The 17,541-nt window shown below is 42.5% G+C and overlaps 1 protein-coding gene and 1 non-coding gene across 3 annotated transcripts; one reads left to right on the plus strand and one right to left on the minus strand.

Moving 5' to 3' along the window:
* Positions 1–2,505: 2,505 nt before the first annotated feature.
* LOC146622447 (fucolectin-4-like) lies at positions 2,506–5,954 on the minus strand. Of its 2 annotated transcripts, none has more exons than XM_085365144.1 (5): positions 5,917–5,954; positions 5,787–5,803; positions 4,510–4,819; positions 3,030–3,178; positions 2,506–2,852 (listed from the first exon to the last, which is right to left on the minus strand). In XM_085365144.1, exons 1-5 carry the CDS (start codon positions 5,952–5,954, stop codon positions 2,506–2,508), a joined length of 861 nt encoding a protein of 286 aa, XP_085221270.1. The 2 variants fall into 2 exon arrangements, with proteins under 2 accessions (XP_085221270.1, XP_085221271.1); XM_085365145.1 differs by having other exon boundaries at positions 4,510–4,792; positions 5,784–5,803.
* A 2,714-nt stretch (positions 5,955–8,668) lies between these two features.
* Positions 8,669–8,777, plus strand: LOC146622448 (U6 spliceosomal RNA). Its single transcript, XR_014906595.1, has one exon. It is a non-coding gene; the product is annotated as a U6 spliceosomal RNA (small nuclear RNA).
* The last annotated feature ends 8,764 nt before the right edge of the window (positions 8,778–17,541 follow it).

Genomic DNA, 17,541 nt, shown 5'->3' on the forward strand with positions numbered 1-17,541 from the left:
ACACGCCTGTCAGTAAGATCTTGTTCCACCAGCGCTGTCTGAAGATGTGCAAAGAGACACTGGTCAGGCTCTCCCCATCCTGGTAGTCCTCCCTCATCTTCTCTGGGATCAGGTCCTCTGACATCACCAAGATCAAAGAGAGAAAAACTGTTGGTTTATAAAAAGGAGCCAATTTAACCCAAACTGTCTGGAATTTAAGCCTTGTGACAAGAGCAACTTTAAATACAAAAAAACCTGAAAAATTACATTTTGTAGGTCTTAAAGGCAAATTAAATGACAAAATAAAGGTGAAAGAAAATTTGTCAAGTTCTTCTTAACTTTCAATAAAAACACAATGTAACACAGTGCTGACTACATCTGTGCACTTTGGCTGTGTGAAATGAAATGACAGAAATGTCCTTTTTAATGAGACAACTTGTTGGGTAGGAAACATGGAAATGAGCAAACTAGGATCAAGACTCGGGGAAATATTCAAACACTGATGCTGCTGATAAAAATGTAAACTGATGGTCATGAATGGACACTTGTTTATCAGCTATAAAAGTACCAGTTAACTAAGCTGGATGTTTCCAAAGAGATATTTCTCACAGGCTGCTATCATTTAAATGACAAGCAGAGTGAGGTTAAAACACATTGTGGTGAAATAAGATTCTGTATTCTGTAGTCCATCTGCACGAGTTAGTTTCAACATTCGTCATCCGACTGGTGTAAGGTTGTTCCAATTCTCATCGCACAGCTCTTCTCTTTTCCTAAATGCTTTTCAGTGATCCTACCCACTTTTCTTTGACCTCAATGATGTTTTCATCCAAAAAGAGGAAAAGAGGTTAGAAAAAGGAGATAGGAGGGACTTTTGGAACACACCCTTAGTGTTCAGAGTTTATAGTGCAGACAGGGTCACTGTTAAGGAAGACAGATTTTTAAAAAGCGGATAAAAAGTCACAGGATGGTCACATGATAGCTGACAGTATTCACTCTGACTGTTCCTCATGGAAAACCCAGTCAGGTAAAGAATTACCAGTAACTGGGCCAACTCCAGCGCTCTGTCTCTCTGTCCCAGTCTGGTGCAGCATCGGGCCATCCCCTCCACGACATCTCGTCTAATGGTCAGGTTGTTGTCAGCGATCCACTGCAGGCAGCTGCTGTATGCCTCCAAGGCTTTCTGACCCACACACACCAAACAAAAAGAAACCAAACAAAACTTCTAAAACGTTACAAACGCTAAGGTGGAAAAGTGAGAGTGGCAGCAACAACAACAGGAAGAGTCAAACCCAGAGTGTGATTTGGTCCAACGCTTAAACAGCTTCTGCAGGTTTTATTTTTTCACTGAAACAGAAGTTTCTTGTCAATATTTTATGAAATCTTTTCCATGCTATCTGGAAATGTTGCTGCTGTGTAAACCACTGCTGACTACATCTGTGCTCTTTGGCTGTGTGAAATGGGACTATAAAAATTGCTCTTTTCTGAGTTAGATCATTTTCATATTTCCAGCCTAATAAGTCACTTATTAGGCTGGAAATATGAAAATGATCTAACTAGTCTTGTTTGTTCATAACTTTACAACAGTCTTACAGAAATATTCAAATACTGATGCTGTTGATAAAGCAACAAAGTGATGGTCATGAATGGACTTTTTTTTTTATTTGCCTGTTAGTTTGCATCAGCTGTACAGGAGGTTTATCAGCTATACAAATACCTGCTACAATAGACCTCCATGTCCCAGTGAAACTTTCCGAGGAAGTGTTTGATGTAAGAGAGCACAGACTAAATTGAATGAGTGACAGTACCTGATAGTTTCCTTGTCTCACAGCCAGGTCACCTCTGAACTTGTAGACTTTCTGCTTCTCCAGAGAATCTTCAGTATCCAGAGCAGCACTGTGACAAAACCACTGCAGAGAGAAACAAATTTACTACACAAAGCTGTTAGAGGATGCTGCTCAGTCAGTCACTGCCAGTGAAGTGCATGTCCTTACTTTTGCCATGATCCAGCAGCTACTCAGCTTCCTTAATGAAGGAGTTACTGTGTTCACAAAGTTGGGTCTCCAGATCACCCATCCACCAGGTGGCGTGATGATGTGGTGAGATGAAAAAAAATGAATTGACAAACATTTGTGCTCCATTTGCAGTTTTATTTTTACAACAGGTTCACACATGACAGACATTAATAAATCATGTTTTAAATTAAGGGAAAAGATAACTAATTATTGATTCACATAACCATCATATCAAAATACATGCAGCAGAAGCTTGTCCTAAATGTAACTTCCGACACACAAAGGAGGCAGTGAAGACAGTTAAATAGGCTGTAGAAGATTGTTAAAAATAAACAATAACATCTTTCTGAGTGTTAATAGAAAAGTTCTGCTTAATTTCTCCACTGTTTATCTTCCTGCTACACTGAGCCTGAACCCATCACCTTTGATTTATTAGAGGAAAGTTTGCTAGAACCCAACAAGCCACTACTGACACCTGTCTAACTGAATAAACAAAACCAACCCATGGATCTTCTTACACTGCACAGATGAAATTATATTTATCATAAACAGACTTCTTGTACCACAAATGGTTCCCACCTTTATTCATGGCAGCGTTCATGCCACAGACTGCTGTTCTTGTCTCATCTGGAGCCCACTGATCAAAAAATACACACTGATCGTTGACCCAGATCCAGAAGTCGAAGCTACAGATGTATTGAAGACCCAGCCAGACAAAGGGAGTGTCAGCCTTCTGAGCCTCCAACTCAACCCAGACCTGGGTCTCGTTATCAAGGATGGAAACCAGATGCATGTGTTCCTCTCTGCAGTGGTACAGGGCGTCTGCCCATGTCTTGTTCTCTTTAATCAGTTTAAAGGGCTCTAAAAGGAAAAACATCAAGAAAATGAAACTTAGAAGCATCAAACCAAACAGTGTTTCTGAGTGTCTAACATGCTGCGTTGATTCAAGCACATAATTCTTACTGTCAACATTTACACATTTATATTGACTCTACTGACTGACCAGTTAACTTAGTGGGTAAGAATATTTTATTGTACCTTTTTTTATGCCTTTCATCGTCACCTCACACAGAATTAAAAACCCAGATGTGTTTTTGTACACAGTTACATAACGCCCCCACTTTGTTCCATTTTCACAGTTAAATGTTTTAGTTTCTCCTCTAGTAGTTGTGCTTATTGTTGCACACCTGTGATAAAAGACAAAAGGTTGGACAGATGTACAGAAAGAGTTTCTGGCTCTGTTTGATTAAATCATGCTGTAAACAGTGGAGACAGTCGAACAGCTGGATAATAAATGTGAGCTGCTGTCTGAGAACATTTTAGAAAGAAGGAAAACACCTACAAATAAACAACAAAGGAAAATGAGAATAAATAAAGATTTTTATATTCTTCACATATACGTGATTATTACTCCAAACCACATCACACCATATTAGACCTCCTATTTCATCTGATAGAACTGATACAGGGTTCTCTGTGTTTGTCATGGTCGGCTGTGTGGCAGGCAGGCAGGAGTGGTGGACCCAAAATGCAGGATTCTCAGGACACGAGGTTTAAACAGAAAATGCAGCTTTATTGCTGGAGCAGAACATCAAGATAAAATAAAACTCACAAAAGCAAACAAAACTCTAAACAGAGATGCAGGAGGACTGGAAATCCTAAACACGCAGCAAGTGAGGGTGAACAGACGTTAACGACGCGACGCTGACACAAAGACACACTGGGCTTAAATACACTGAGGGAGTCATCAAGGAGTTAGAGACAGAAGGGGGACACAGCTGGGAGAAATAAGACCTAACGAGACAGGGGAGAGGTAAAACTGAACACACTGACATGAGACATGAACTTTCAGAATAAAACAGGAAACTTAACAGACACAGAGAACCAGACAGGACACTGAACTTGACAGGCAGACTCATGAGCAGACACAATAACACCATGGACAGACAGAGGGAACACAGAGAAGTGGGAGCAGGCAGGCAAGGAACAGAAACCTAACAAATGGCAAAAATCACAACAGAATACACATTTGGAATGAACAAAAGCATAAGGAAACACAAAACACTGAGTCCTCAGACTCAGGACCATGACAGTGTTACTGTATTTAAAGACATTTAAGTGTTTGGTTGAATTTTATGTTTGACAACATTTTTCTCTATTCAGTTCTCATTTTCTCACTTTAATGTGATAGAAAATGTTGAAAATATTTTCCTCATTTGCTTTTGTTTTGCTTGTTTGCAGGTGTTTTCTAACTTGTACATCATCAGCCTCTCAGTATATCAGCTGTGACATCTATCATTTACATTCAATCAGCAAAATCAAACCACAGAGGTTTCTCTACAGTCACTGTGACATACAAATTTCACTACAAGCATAATAATCAAAGTGTTTTAGAACCAGAAAAAACTCCAATATTTTGTTCTTGGTTATTAAAATCCTTGAAATTATTCATGGACACCATCTAAAAATATTGGACTGACTGAGAACAGAATGATTCAAAGTAAGATGAAGGTATTACTCAGTGGTGTCAGCAGGATTTCTCTCAGATGAGTTCCCGATGAGGATGTGAGCGCCTCTTAGATCAACATTGTCTTGATTTGTGTTGTAAATTGTGATGCAGGAAATTTCCCATAGACCCAATAAGTCAACTGTCCACCAGGAGTTGGTCTCTTGTGCAGTGTGAGCAGATATCAAGATATTCCCATCCAAAGCTCTGTCAGCAGAGTAGTTGACACCATAATAATCTGTGTAGACTGAAGACTGAAATGCCACTTTGTCATCCAGTTTGATAGTTTCCCAGCCTGGACTACATCCTGATGATGTAACAGAAAGTAAAGTTAAAAAATAAAAAAAAGCAATGTCAGTGGTAATAATACTTCAGAAATGGGCAATAGAAAACGGTCAGTGACTATGCAATCCCCAAAATTTGCTAGCATGATGTCAAGGCAGAATGGGTACGAGCAACTTCTTTTTTTGCCATGCCATGATGCCGCCTTGACCATATCAAAAACCACTACTGCACACACACACACACACACACACACACACACACACACACACACACACACACACACGCATGCAGATTATTCCCAAGCAGCATCACTACATTACATTGCAGTTAATGTTGAATAGTTATGCCGTTAGCCAGTGTTGGGGAGTAATGGAATACATGTACCGCCGTTACGTATTTAAAATACAAAATATTATCTACTGTACACTGTGTTCGTGTTTTCCTCCGAAACAATAAGTTCCTTTGGAGCAGCCTTTTAACACCTCTCTCTGTCTCAAACTTGACCCAGACAACAAAGTAAAGCTATTTTTCGGCTACAAGCCCGACACGGAACCCAATGTATTAGCCAGATGTCCCTTTACTACGGTTCAGAACCTTCCCAACACTGTCTTTAGCAAATAAAAATTCATCAGAATTAATGAAATTTTATAATTTGACTCTAAAAACATCCCGAAGGATGACCCAGTTTAATATAATCCACTCACACCCACACACCAATGACTGCATGTTTATAATCACAGGGATCATGTATCCTAATAACAGAATTCAATATAAATTTACATTTATAACATATTTATACAGATATTTGTAATATTGCTTTGGTCCAACAGAAAATCCCCACATGAAACATTTTCCCACAGATGCGACGTCTACTGTGATGCATAAATAAATGAATTGAGAAATAGGATATTATTTCCTTTACAAATAAGTATATTCACAACAGAAGCACCATCATACTTTTCGATATAACCTGAAGAAACTGATTAGAAATGCACTCTTACCTGGATCCTGTTGAGTTGATCTTTCTGTGAAGTTTCAGAGAACGATGTAAGAATGAGTGAATTACTACTTTTCCATTCTTTATAACGATCATTGAAACATCACTGTGCCAGGCAGGAACATCAAATGATCCACTTACCAATCAAAGTGATGAACAACAGACTCCACAGCATCTTTACTTTAGACTCTTTGCACAAATGTGTCCTCTAATAAGAGAAAGAAAAGACTTCTACCCTCACTCTGGAGTTTTCTGTAGACACACTGATGTTGATATGATCCCCTCTCTGAGTCAGAGCTGGATTTGTATTTCTGTCACTCCCCTCATAGCTGCCAACATGAAAATATTCATTTCTCCTGTTTAGACTCAGAATGAGGCTGTTATGTTCAGTAGGCAAAGCATTCCCAGACTTTTACATCTGATTTGCAGATGTGAACATAGCGTGATTGTTATGATCACCATGTTCATCCTAGATTGTGCGTCCATCCAAGTAGCAGCACAAATGTAACATGTAACTTTCTAAATACAGAAAGTTACATGTTTTTGAAACTAGACGCTAAGTGGGAGATGAAGAACAAGAAAATGTTTATTGCTAAAGCAAAACTTGTCACAGACCACCAGGGGGCTCCACTTACACCCAGCAACAAGGGTAATGTTTTTGGGTTTTTGCCACCTTGTGAGTTGAGTTGTGTGAAGCCCAGATTAAAGTTGGAGTAACATATTAAACCCGATTCTTTTATCCCCTGAACTGAACAGAGAAAACCCGACTCAGTGTGGTCAAAAATAATAATTTTTTTATTCAAGAATTATTTCCGGAAAGGGATGTGCTCAGGCAAAATTCTGAGCAAATCTAAAGCATTACAAGCCAAATGCATATATTAAAGTTCTGTCATACGTCACACACAGTTTCGATCAAAACAACTCTGCAGTACCCTCTGCCTAGTTTCACTTCCTGTCTACCTGTTCTTTTGCAACGGTGCACAAAGCGTGCAGAGTTTCCTGTCTTACACAGTACTCTGTGACCTTTAGCTCACATTATAACTCAGTGACGTTTTTCTACACTGGCCTCTATAAAACAATATAAACAAAAAATAAGCACTAAGAATATATATTTATTCTGTAACAAACACTATGGCATAATTTTTGTGCCTCTATTCTGAGCGCACTTAAAAATAATAAAAAAAAAACACTAATTAAAAATTGCAAGTGCAAATGTTGCATTTTGAGGAGAAAATTATTTTGAGCAAAGAGAAGTTTAATTTGAGCGAACAAAATTCCCTTCAACAAAATTCAATTCATTAATGAATGCTGTTGGTCCTCTTTCAATATTTGTGAAATCGTCTATCGGGAACCTTGGGGTAACCTTTGATTCTGCTCTTACCCTGGATGTCAACGTTAAATCTCTGGTTCGGTCCTGCTTCTATCATTTAAGAAACATTTCTAAATTGAGCCCTATAGTATCTCATACTGAACTGGAGATTGTTATTGGTTATTGGTTATGGAGGAGATCCAGGCCCCAGATATCCAGAGGCCCCAGAGTACAAGGACCCGAGGAGGACCACCAAAGGGGGGGGGGGACCGTGCCACCCTCCTGGGAAGAGCTGAGTAGAGCCCCAAACGAGAGGTCACCCCGCAGCTACGGAGCAGAGGCCAGAGGGGGTTGCAGTGGCGTGCCCGCGGGCTCTGCCGGCAGCCAGCTGTGCCAGAGAGGACCGAGCTTCAGGCCCAGAGGCCAGAGGCCTGAGGGCATCCCGCCCCCCGGAAGGAGCCCAGCCGGGCCACAGGTGCCCGGCCCCGCCAATCAGCCACCAGGAGTGAGCCGGTACATACATGAGCGCCCAGACGACAAGGACCACCAACACACCAACGTCTGAGGGCATCAGCCACCGGCAGGGAGTGTGGTGAGGGGAGATAGGCCTCCGTACTTTAGAAGGCCTGAGATGTACCCAGAGAGGTTGAGTCTAAGACCCAACCTGACATATAGACACAGACGAACAGGCACACGCGGACACAGACGTGCATTCCCACCCCATATGCACAACCAAATACTCGGCACTCACCCAACGTGTAGACAGACACAAATAGACACTGCACAGACAGTCGCACTCCCCAAACATACTCTATATCTACTATAGTAGATAGCAGTATAGCTACTGCTACTACTGCACATTCACCCAATGTATATACTGCATATATATATATATATATATATATATATATAATGTTTTTCCTCTACACCCCCCCCCCCCCCCCCCCAATTTTTTTGCACATGTCGAGGAGCGTGTCAGGCTACATTTCACTGTGTGTTATACTTGTATAACTATGCATGTGACAAATAAAGAACCTTGACCTTGACCTTGATATCCCAGGTCCAGGTACCCCCGCTCCCAGAGGGGCAAGCCGCACCTAGACCCAGGAGATGTAACCCTTCTCTCTGGGGTGGAGGCAAGCGGACCACCTTATCTGCAGTAGCAGGGAGGCCCCGCATTCCAGACCCCAGTCTGACGGCCAGCACCTCCTCCCAGCCCCCCAGCCCTGACGGCTAACAGAACCGGGGTGAGTGAAGACCTCAAACCTCCCTACGCCCGCTCATATGTAGTGTTGCTGTGTGCTGTTCTAAAGTGCATTTAAAACTCAGGAGAGCATGGTACTTGCTTCCTCTCAGAGAGCAGCACGGCTCCTCCCAAAAACCCTTAGTGTCTAAATGCATTTAAAATTGAGGGTAGGGCACCAGCGCCAGAGGTGGGTTGGAGTACACCGACCATCCTCTGGATGCTGTAAAACGTGCCCACCCCCAAGGCCCTATATTTATGTGTTATGTGAGAGTGTGAGTAATTTTGATGTCTAGGCTGCAGAATAAAATTGAGGCACAGGCGGCCAGAAGGGGACGCGCTTGCTTCGGCAAGCGCGTACGCTAAATTGGATACGATACAGAGAAGATTAGCATGGCCCCTGCGCAAGGATGACACGCAAATTCGTAGAGCGGGAATAGGGAGGCAGCTGAGGATGGGGAGGGAAGAAAGGGAGGGGCAAGCGGCCCCTCCCTGGGGACAGCTCCCCCGCTGGAAGTACAGTTTAAAGTCACTAGGTCCAAAACTATATTGAACTTAGAAGCAGCCTGCTCAGTTTTAAACCAATTCTTGTCGTTTAGTGGGCGACGAGCGGCGGTGGTCGTCGGCCGCGCAACCAGTACGCTGCTGTAGGTGCCGCAGGTTCTCCTGCTTGACCAACGATTATCTTCCACGCTTTTCGATCTAAGGCGATGGTTCTTGCCTGCTCGAGGTCAAGTTGAAGGGCCTTGAAATCATCCTGGATTTGTTTCATCCATGTCTTTTTTGGTGCATTTCGATGCACCCTCCAATCGGTGGGGCAGGTCAACCAGAGTAGTCAAGTCAAGTTTATTTATAAAGCACATTTAAAAACAACCAAGACTGACCAAAGTGCTGTACAATAAAATACAAATATAAAATACAATAAAACACAAGTACATAAAACACCTCACTGATAAAACAATAAGTTAATACAGTAAGTTAAACCTTGCTAAAAGCCAATGAGAAGAGGCGAGTTTTAAGAGCAGTTTTAAAAGTTCCTAGGCTTGTGGAGAATCTGATGTGAGGAGGTAAACTGTTCCACAGTCTGGGTGCAGCCACAGCAAAAGCCCTCTCTCCCCTAGTCTTTAATCTGTACCTGGGAACATCTAAAAGCATCAGGTCTGCTGACCTCAAAGATCTCCTGGGGCAGTAAATGCAAAGAAGCTTTGCCAGGTAAGGAGGTGCAGTACCGTTAAGAACCTTAAAAACCAGCAGTAAAATTTTAAAATCAATTCTAAAAGCAACTGGGAGCCAGTGGAGAGAGCAGAGGACCGGAGTGATGTGGTCTCTCTTTTTGGAACCGGTCAGCATGCGAGCAGCAGCGTTCTGCACCAGTTGGAGGCGATGCAGACAGAAACGATCTAAACCAGCATAAAGGGAGTTACAGTAGTCCAGCCGTGATGTAATAAAAGCATGGACCACCCTTTCTAGATCGTTCCTGCACAGGTAGGACTTGACTTTAGCTAAAATCCGTAGATGATAAAAGGATCCCTTGACTACGGAGCTGATTTGTTTATCAAATTTAAAAGCACTGTCAAAAGTAACACCGAGGCTCTTAATGGAGGAAGTACATTTGAAAGTTAGGGGTCCCATAAAATCAAAGAGTAGGCCATGGGGGTAGTGGCTCTGGTCCATTCGACAAATGTGGCCAAACCAACGGAGTCGGCGGCACTGGATTAGGTCGCCGATCGTCGGTTGGCTGCCGCAGCTGGTGAGGATGGTGTCATTCGAATGACGGTCGCGAAGGGAAACGCCGAGAACGCATCTAAGGCAACGCATTTGGAAAACTTCGAGCTTGCTCAGGTTGTGTTTGAGCATTGTCCACGTCTCCGCGCCGTAAAGAAGAGTGGGCAGGATCAGGGTTTGGTAAAGGCGGATCTTTGTCGCCAATGAGATGTTGTTCTTCTTCCAAACGCACCAGTGCAGGGAAGCGAACACTGCGCTGCCTGCCCAATTCTGGAGCGTATCTCCACTGATGATGCCACTTTCTTCTCCTCGACGAGGGACCCCAGATATTTAAATTATTGAACTTGTTTGATCTGCACACCGTTGAGGTGGACGATCGCTGGTGAGCCGTCAGTGGTCAGGACTTTGGTCTCGTTGAGATTCTATTGGTTTCGAGCCAAGTTTCCCCACAAATGATCCACTTACGAATCAAAGTGATGAACAACAGACTCCACAGCATCTTTACTTTAGACTCTTTGCACAAATGTGTCCTCTAATAAGAGAAAGAAAAGACTTCTACCCTCACTCTGGAGTTTTCTGTAGACACACTGATGTTGATATAGAATAGAATAGAATAGAATAGAATAGAATAGAATAGCCTTTATTGTCATTGTACAGAGTACAACGAAATTGGAGTGCCACTCCCTTGGTGCAAGTTTCAATAATAAATATAAATGTAAAATATAAAAAGTACAAAAAAACAATCGTAAGTACTCAAACAATAGTATGTACAATATATACAGGATAGCAGCGTTAATATAATGACAGTATGAATAGCAGCATAATATAATGACAGTGACGGTATGGAATAGGTTCAATTGTTTTTGTGCTTATTTACTATGGTGATAGCTCTGGGAAAGAAGCTATCCCTGAATCTGTTTGTCCTGATTTTATGTGACCTGTACCGTCGGCCTGACGGTAATAGTTCAAACAGTTGGTTGCTGGGGTGAGAGTGATCCTTGATGATATTGCCAGCTCTGCTGAGGTACCGAGAGTTTGCAGTGACCTCCAGGCTGGGCAGAGAGCAGCCAGTGATCGTTAGGATGCTCTCTATGGTGGCTCTGTAAAATGTCACCAGCAGCCTCTCCTCCAGGTTGTTCCTCCTGAGCACTCTCAGAAAGTGGAGACGCTGCTGGGCCTTTTTAACCACCGCCGTGGTATTTGCAGTCCAGGAGAGGTCATCAGATATCTGCACGCCCAGAAACCTCATGGAGTGTACCCTCTCCACACAGTTCCCGTGAATGTAAAGTGGGGCCGGGTCTGCTCTGCCCTTCCTGAAGTCCAAGATAAGTTCTTTAGTTTTCGTGGTGTTCAGTTGGAGGTTGTTAACTGAACACCACTCAGTCAGTCTGTTGACCTCATCTCTGTAGTCCGACTCATCCCCCCTTGAGATGAGTCCAACCACTGTGGTGTCATCCGCGAACTTTATGATGGTGTTTGAGAGATGGGTAGGGGAGCAGTCGGATGTGTAGAGCGTAAACAGGAGGGGACTCAAAACACATCCTTGTGGAGACCCGGTGCTGAGTGTGATGGTGCTGGACCGGTGGGGGCCGAGTCTGACAGACTGTGGTCTATTTGTCAGGAAGTCCTTGATCCAGAGGCAGATGGGGGTGGAGAGTCCCAGGTGAGACAGTTTCTGGACCAGGATCTCCGGGATGATATGATTGAATGCTGAGCTGAAGTCCAGAAAGAGCATTCTCACATAGCTTCCTCGGTGCTCCAGGTGACTCAGCGCAGTGTGGAGCACTATGGTGATAGCGTCCTCGGTGGAACGATTTGTCCTGTAGGCAAATTGGTGGGGGTCCAGAGTGGGAGGCAGACCGGCCCTGATGTGCTGACAGACCAGTCTCTCAAAGCACTTCATCACTACAGGCGTAAGTGCAACAGGCCTGTAGTCATTTGGGCTGGCCACAGCTGTCTTCTTGGCGATGGGGATGATGGTGGAGGTTTTGAGGCAGGGCGGGACGGTGTTTGATGACAAGGAAAGGTTGAAGATTTTAGTGAAGACTCCGGTCAGTTCGTCAGCACATGCTCTGAGAACCTTTCCATGTATTCCATCAGGACCTGCCGCCTTCCTGGGATTCACTGACCTTAGAACACACCTCACTTGATGCTCCCTGAGTGTTAGTGTGCCAGTGCTGGGGGCGGGTGGAAGGGGTGTGGCAGCTGAGGGCTTGGTCATCTCAAAGCGGGCAAAGAAACAGTTTAGATGCTCAGCCAGTGAGGCATCAGTCCTAGATGTTGCCTGGTTATTGCTTCTGTAGTTGGTAATGTGATTGATCCCCTGCCACATTTTTCTGGGGTCGTTGTCAGCAAAGTGATCTTCAATCCTCCTCCTATAGGCAGCCTTAGCTTTCCTGATGCCTCTACTCAGGTCTGCCCTGGCCGCCCTATATGCAGCCCTGTCCCCTGACTTGAAGGCAGTGTTGCGGCTTTTTAGGAGGGATTGCACTTCGCTATTCATCCAGGGTTTTTGATTTGGAAACACCCTGACCCTTTTGTTGACGGTGACATTGTCAACACAGTTCCTGATGTACGAGAGTACAGTGTCCGTGTACTCCTGGAGGTTGTGGCTGGAGAATAAATCCCCTCTCTGAGTCAGAGCTGGATTTGTATTTCTGTCACTTCCCTCATAGCTGCCAACATGAAAATATTCATTTCTCCTGTTTACACTCAGAGTGAGGCTGTTATGTTCAGTAGGCAAAGCATTCCCAGACTTTTACATCTCATTTGCAGACGTGAACATACCACGATTGTTATAATCACCATGTTCAACTTACATTGTGCGTGCATCCAAGTAGCAGCACAAGCAAATACCTCAGTATACCGGGAAATTTACTTCACCAGTGGAGGCTGTGTGAATAAGATATATTCAGTGACATTTGGTCTACTTTAAAGAAAAAGAGCCACTATTAACAATCAGTCATTCATTAATAAGCTGCCGGGGAAAAAACCTTCACAAGTCCATCATTGTGTCTACTTTCTGCTCTGCATTTAGTCGGGACTTCATGTTTCATGCAGAATTATTTAGAGCAAAGCGCTTCTCACACTGCGAGTATTTGTGTGTGCATGAGGGTGGGAATGCATGTTTGTGTCTGTGTGTGCCTGTATCTCTGTCTATGTCTGTCAGTCCCCCCCCCCCCCAGGTGTGGGGGCCAATCTCCCCGACCACACTGGATGGAAGGTGGCGGGCCCTCAGACCTCGGGTGGCTGAACCCAGGCCACAAACACGCTCATGCACACAGATACTGTGGAGCAGGGAAATTATTTTACTGCTATTGTTAAATAATTGTCATCATTACCATTGCATTAATAATATAATCTGGAGTTTATATTGCATTCAGGGGTTAAACAGTGTCTCTTTCAGAAAGACTGAGTTGCAGGCTGACAGGAAGTTGTATGCAGAAGTGAAAGCAGGAAGTTATTTTGAGCCGCAGGCTAAGACGAGGCTTTAACAATGTAACAGATAGCTTTAAGATGGCCTTAAGATGTTTATGATGATATTAACTTTGTATTTCAGGTGCAGTTATAACTATTTTATACATATTGCATATCTGTGCTTATTTGAGTTGATGTTCAGGTTCTTTAAAGGTCTTAAGCTTCATCTAGTGAGAGTGTCTAGATGATCCATGCTGAGGGAAAACTAGAACATAGAAGGAATTGCAATACATGCTTACAAAACACTTATATATCAGATCATTTTATATTAAGGTTTTAGTAGAGGTTCTTGGTTAAAACATTTATTTAGTAGAAGACATACACATAGTCTCAGTGAGCTTCTGGTCTGGTAAAAGGTCAGAAGTGCGAGAGGTGACATCGAGGCTGAGTGAGGTCGTGACACACACACTTTAAATTAGACTTATTTAGAGGAGAGGTTAGTTATGTTTGGCTGTAACTGCAAAATTGTCTCGGTAAAAGAGGAACCGTTTCTTGGTGTCTCGGCAAGAAAGAGGAATAGGATAAGAACTGAAAGGTACACAGGAAGGGCTAGCCATGAAAATAGAAGATGATCTTCTGGGTTAAAAGTCTGATCTATGTATAAAATGTATCTGTGACGCATGAAGGGGCGTCAGTAAATCAAACCCTGATGCTATAAAATATCTGTTCATGCTTTGATTAAGTCGAGGACTACTGGCTGTCTGCGTACAGAGTGTCTTCCCACACGTGTGTTCATTAAAATCATTGTTTGACCAAAGATCCTCTGGACCAAGAGTGGTGTGTACTCTCCTTCCTCAATTTTGAATCTTAACATTTGGGGGCTTCGTCCGGTGGTTGAGGAGGGAGGATTGGAGGTTTAGATGGAGAAATTTGGTGGTCTCTGAGGTGGTCTGACGGGCAGACATGAATTCCAGTGGTCGAAGTGAGTGGGCATAAGCCGGCTTATCCAAAAGGTAAGGCACTACCTGTTGAATTATTTCCAAAGTGTGCCAAATTGGACATGATAAAATTTAAGTCTACTCACTGAAGTTACTGGTGGATGTCTGTTTTGATTTTGATGAGAATCTCATGACAGTACTGAGGATTTAAAAGCAGTTGGACTGCTGGTAATGATTGAATGCGGTTGGACCGCTAAAAGGAAAAGCAGTTGGACTGCTGGTAATGATTGAATGCGGTTGGACCGCTAAAAGGAAAAGCAGTTGGACTGCTCAATGTTTTTAGTATGTTAGGGAATTTGCTTATTTTTTGGTTATAAGGTTGGACCTGCTTCAGTCTTACACTTTGTTGGGTGTTTTACTGTTGTTCCAAAGTATTATAAATTATTTTAGAACGGAACCGAGGGGGTTCTAGGAAGCGCAGTGCTCAGAGGTAACGCTTGCCAATGCCAGGGACGCTTAGGCATTGTCCTCGAAGAGGGATAGTCAGTTGGTCACTGTGGAGCTTGGGGCACTCCAGAATAACTAGTGGTTGGACCACTCTACCGTTTGGAACGGTAGTCTGCGCTTTTTTGGGCAGCAAAGGTTGGACCTTGGGTGTTGGACACTTTTAAATTGAGTTAGGGACTTTAGAGATGAGGCCAGAAACTGTTGGACAGATACTGGTTAATTGATTACAAAAAAGTTGGACTTTTATCGGTTAGACCGTTAACTTAAATTTTTCGAAATTCGGTAGGTGTTAAAAGGCATAAAATCTGTGCAGTTGTAAATATAAGACGTCTTTGTGAATATAAAATAATAGATCTCTGTGTGAAAGGAGTCTGAGGCAATGCTGGAGCTATTTTTAGACGGTGTGTGTGTGAGTGAAAATGCAAATGAGTAAGCAGTGAACTGTTTAAGCCACCGTTGGTTTTACAAATACTGCTGCAAACATTGTTGAGTGTGTGTTTAAAATGCCATTTATGTTTATTAGAGGACTATAAATAAAGTTTTGAGTTGCCGTAGGGGATGCATAGTAATTGACTGAAGTTGGATGTAGATATATAAATATATTGAGTGCACTGTGTATACTTAAGATTAACATATTACTTTCAGTAGTAACTTCTCTCCAGCAATAGTTGCTGGTGTGTTTTATTTTTTCAATTTCTTGTGTGAATGCGGTGACTAGAAGGTTTTGAATGATGAATAAAGGTGTGAGAGGTATTTCTTTGGTGATGTAAAGTAGGATGTTTTAAAGTTTGAAAGTGTTTTTAATTTGAGAAAGGCATGAGTGATGTTATAAGAGTTTGAGTTTCTTTTTCTTTCAGTTTAAAACACATAAGTACATACACTTGGTACACCTGTTTACTCTTTGACTTTATTAAAACAGACGGTGTATTTGAGTTTGAATTTCAGTAATTGTATGTTGATATGGTAATTTAGTTTTATGTTAGGTGAAGGAGATGTCCATCTCTGCGTCTTGCAGGATTGAAAGTGAAAGTTGAAGGTTGTGATGTGAATGCTGTGAGTACTCGATTTGAATGATTCTGTGTGAGGTGTACAAAATACTAAATAATAATAACACTACGAAAGTTGATAGTAGAGTGAGTGCAAGGTGGTGTGTGAACAGAGGAAGTCTGAGAGAGAAGTGTGTGCGTAGGCAAAATGCAGAGTGTGTGCGTGAAATAAGGGAGTATTGTTTTTACATCAAGGTTTAGTAGAACTAAAGTAGAACGTCACAAACAAACAAAAGAAGGTAAAATGAAGAGAGAAAATAACTGACAATTACATTAATGAATAGAAAACACACATACACAAAGTGCCATATGTGAAATTATTCTAGGAAGGAGTCAGAAGTGAGATAGTTTAATATAAGATGCAATGAAGGAAGCAGCTTACACTCCTTTAATTTCCAGAGCCAGTGTGTTCCCTCCCCTGCCCACTTGGGCCCCGTATCAGGCGAGTATGGAAGGCTGGATAGCCCATGACGGGTAAGATCCCACCTCAAAACCCTGGGACAACCTAAGGCAGGCACAGTCACGATTACTCGGCTTCAGTAAGAAGACGGGACCTGACGGGTAAAGCCGCTGGGCTGAGGCAGAGGGGGTAAGTGGCAAGTGGAGCCCTACCTTCTGGCTGAGGACAAGGAATGCTGCTATTTAAGGTAGGAAATCAGAATTTGGGTTAGTAAATTTGGGGAGGAGAAAATTGACTGTTTAAAGGCAAAATTATGAAGGAGTCTGACACACTGCAAAAGCAACATATGCAAATTCACATACACAAACAGAAAATGCATTAACCTTATAAAGACAAGACAAGCTCATGGAGTTTAATGCATAGACACTGATTAAACCTGGCTAAGAACACAAACATATGCAATGAAGAACAGCTTGCTATTTTGTATGAATGATACAATGGTGTGAATGTTTAATAAAATGCATTTGAATTTGTAATTGAGGAAGTGACTTTCAGGAGAGGAAGCATGGCAGACAAGAGAAGTGCAGATGTGGGTAGGAAATTTATAGTTTAGTGATATGTTGTTGTAAGGGGGTTATGTTTTATGCTGAATTGAAGTATGTTACAGAGCATAAGGGGGTGATTTTTGTGTGTAAATTGTGTGGTTTTAATGAGACTTTCGGTGTATTGAGGAGGTGAAATTATGTGGTGGCAAGACTTGTGTGTTTAAGGTTGTTGAGGTTGTTGTGGTGAGGGGTTGATTTTGTCAGTTAGGTTTGGGTTGGTGTTTTTGTTTTTAATAGAGGGAGTTTTAGGAAACATGGACATGTCTGGGAGGGGCCCATTATTTTGTAACAGTGCACTTAAAGAAAACCTGTCAGGTGATTTTGTTTTGTGTTCTCATGAGCTAACAATCAGCTCTATTTTTTTTATTTCTGTTTTAAGCAGGCCTGCAACAGCGCTGAAAATTCTCGGGGAGAGCAAATACAAGGGGGGGGCTTTCCAGATTACAATTGGCTGAGGAGAAAGCTACCTGTGGGGACTGATCAAGGTTGTAAGTCCCTGTAAAAAGGATTTTATGCGAGTTAATCCAGTCCAAAAGCATAAAGAAATATTTTCCTATGGAAAATAAAAAATG

The sequence above is a fragment of the Diplotaxodon limnothrissa genome, linkage group LG11, assembly GCF_057381915.1.
Source record: "Diplotaxodon limnothrissa isolate DT_005_m linkage group LG11, D_limnothrissa_male_GT1.1, whole genome shotgun sequence".
NCBI lineage: Eukaryota > Metazoa > Chordata > Actinopteri > Cichliformes > Cichlidae > Diplotaxodon > Diplotaxodon limnothrissa.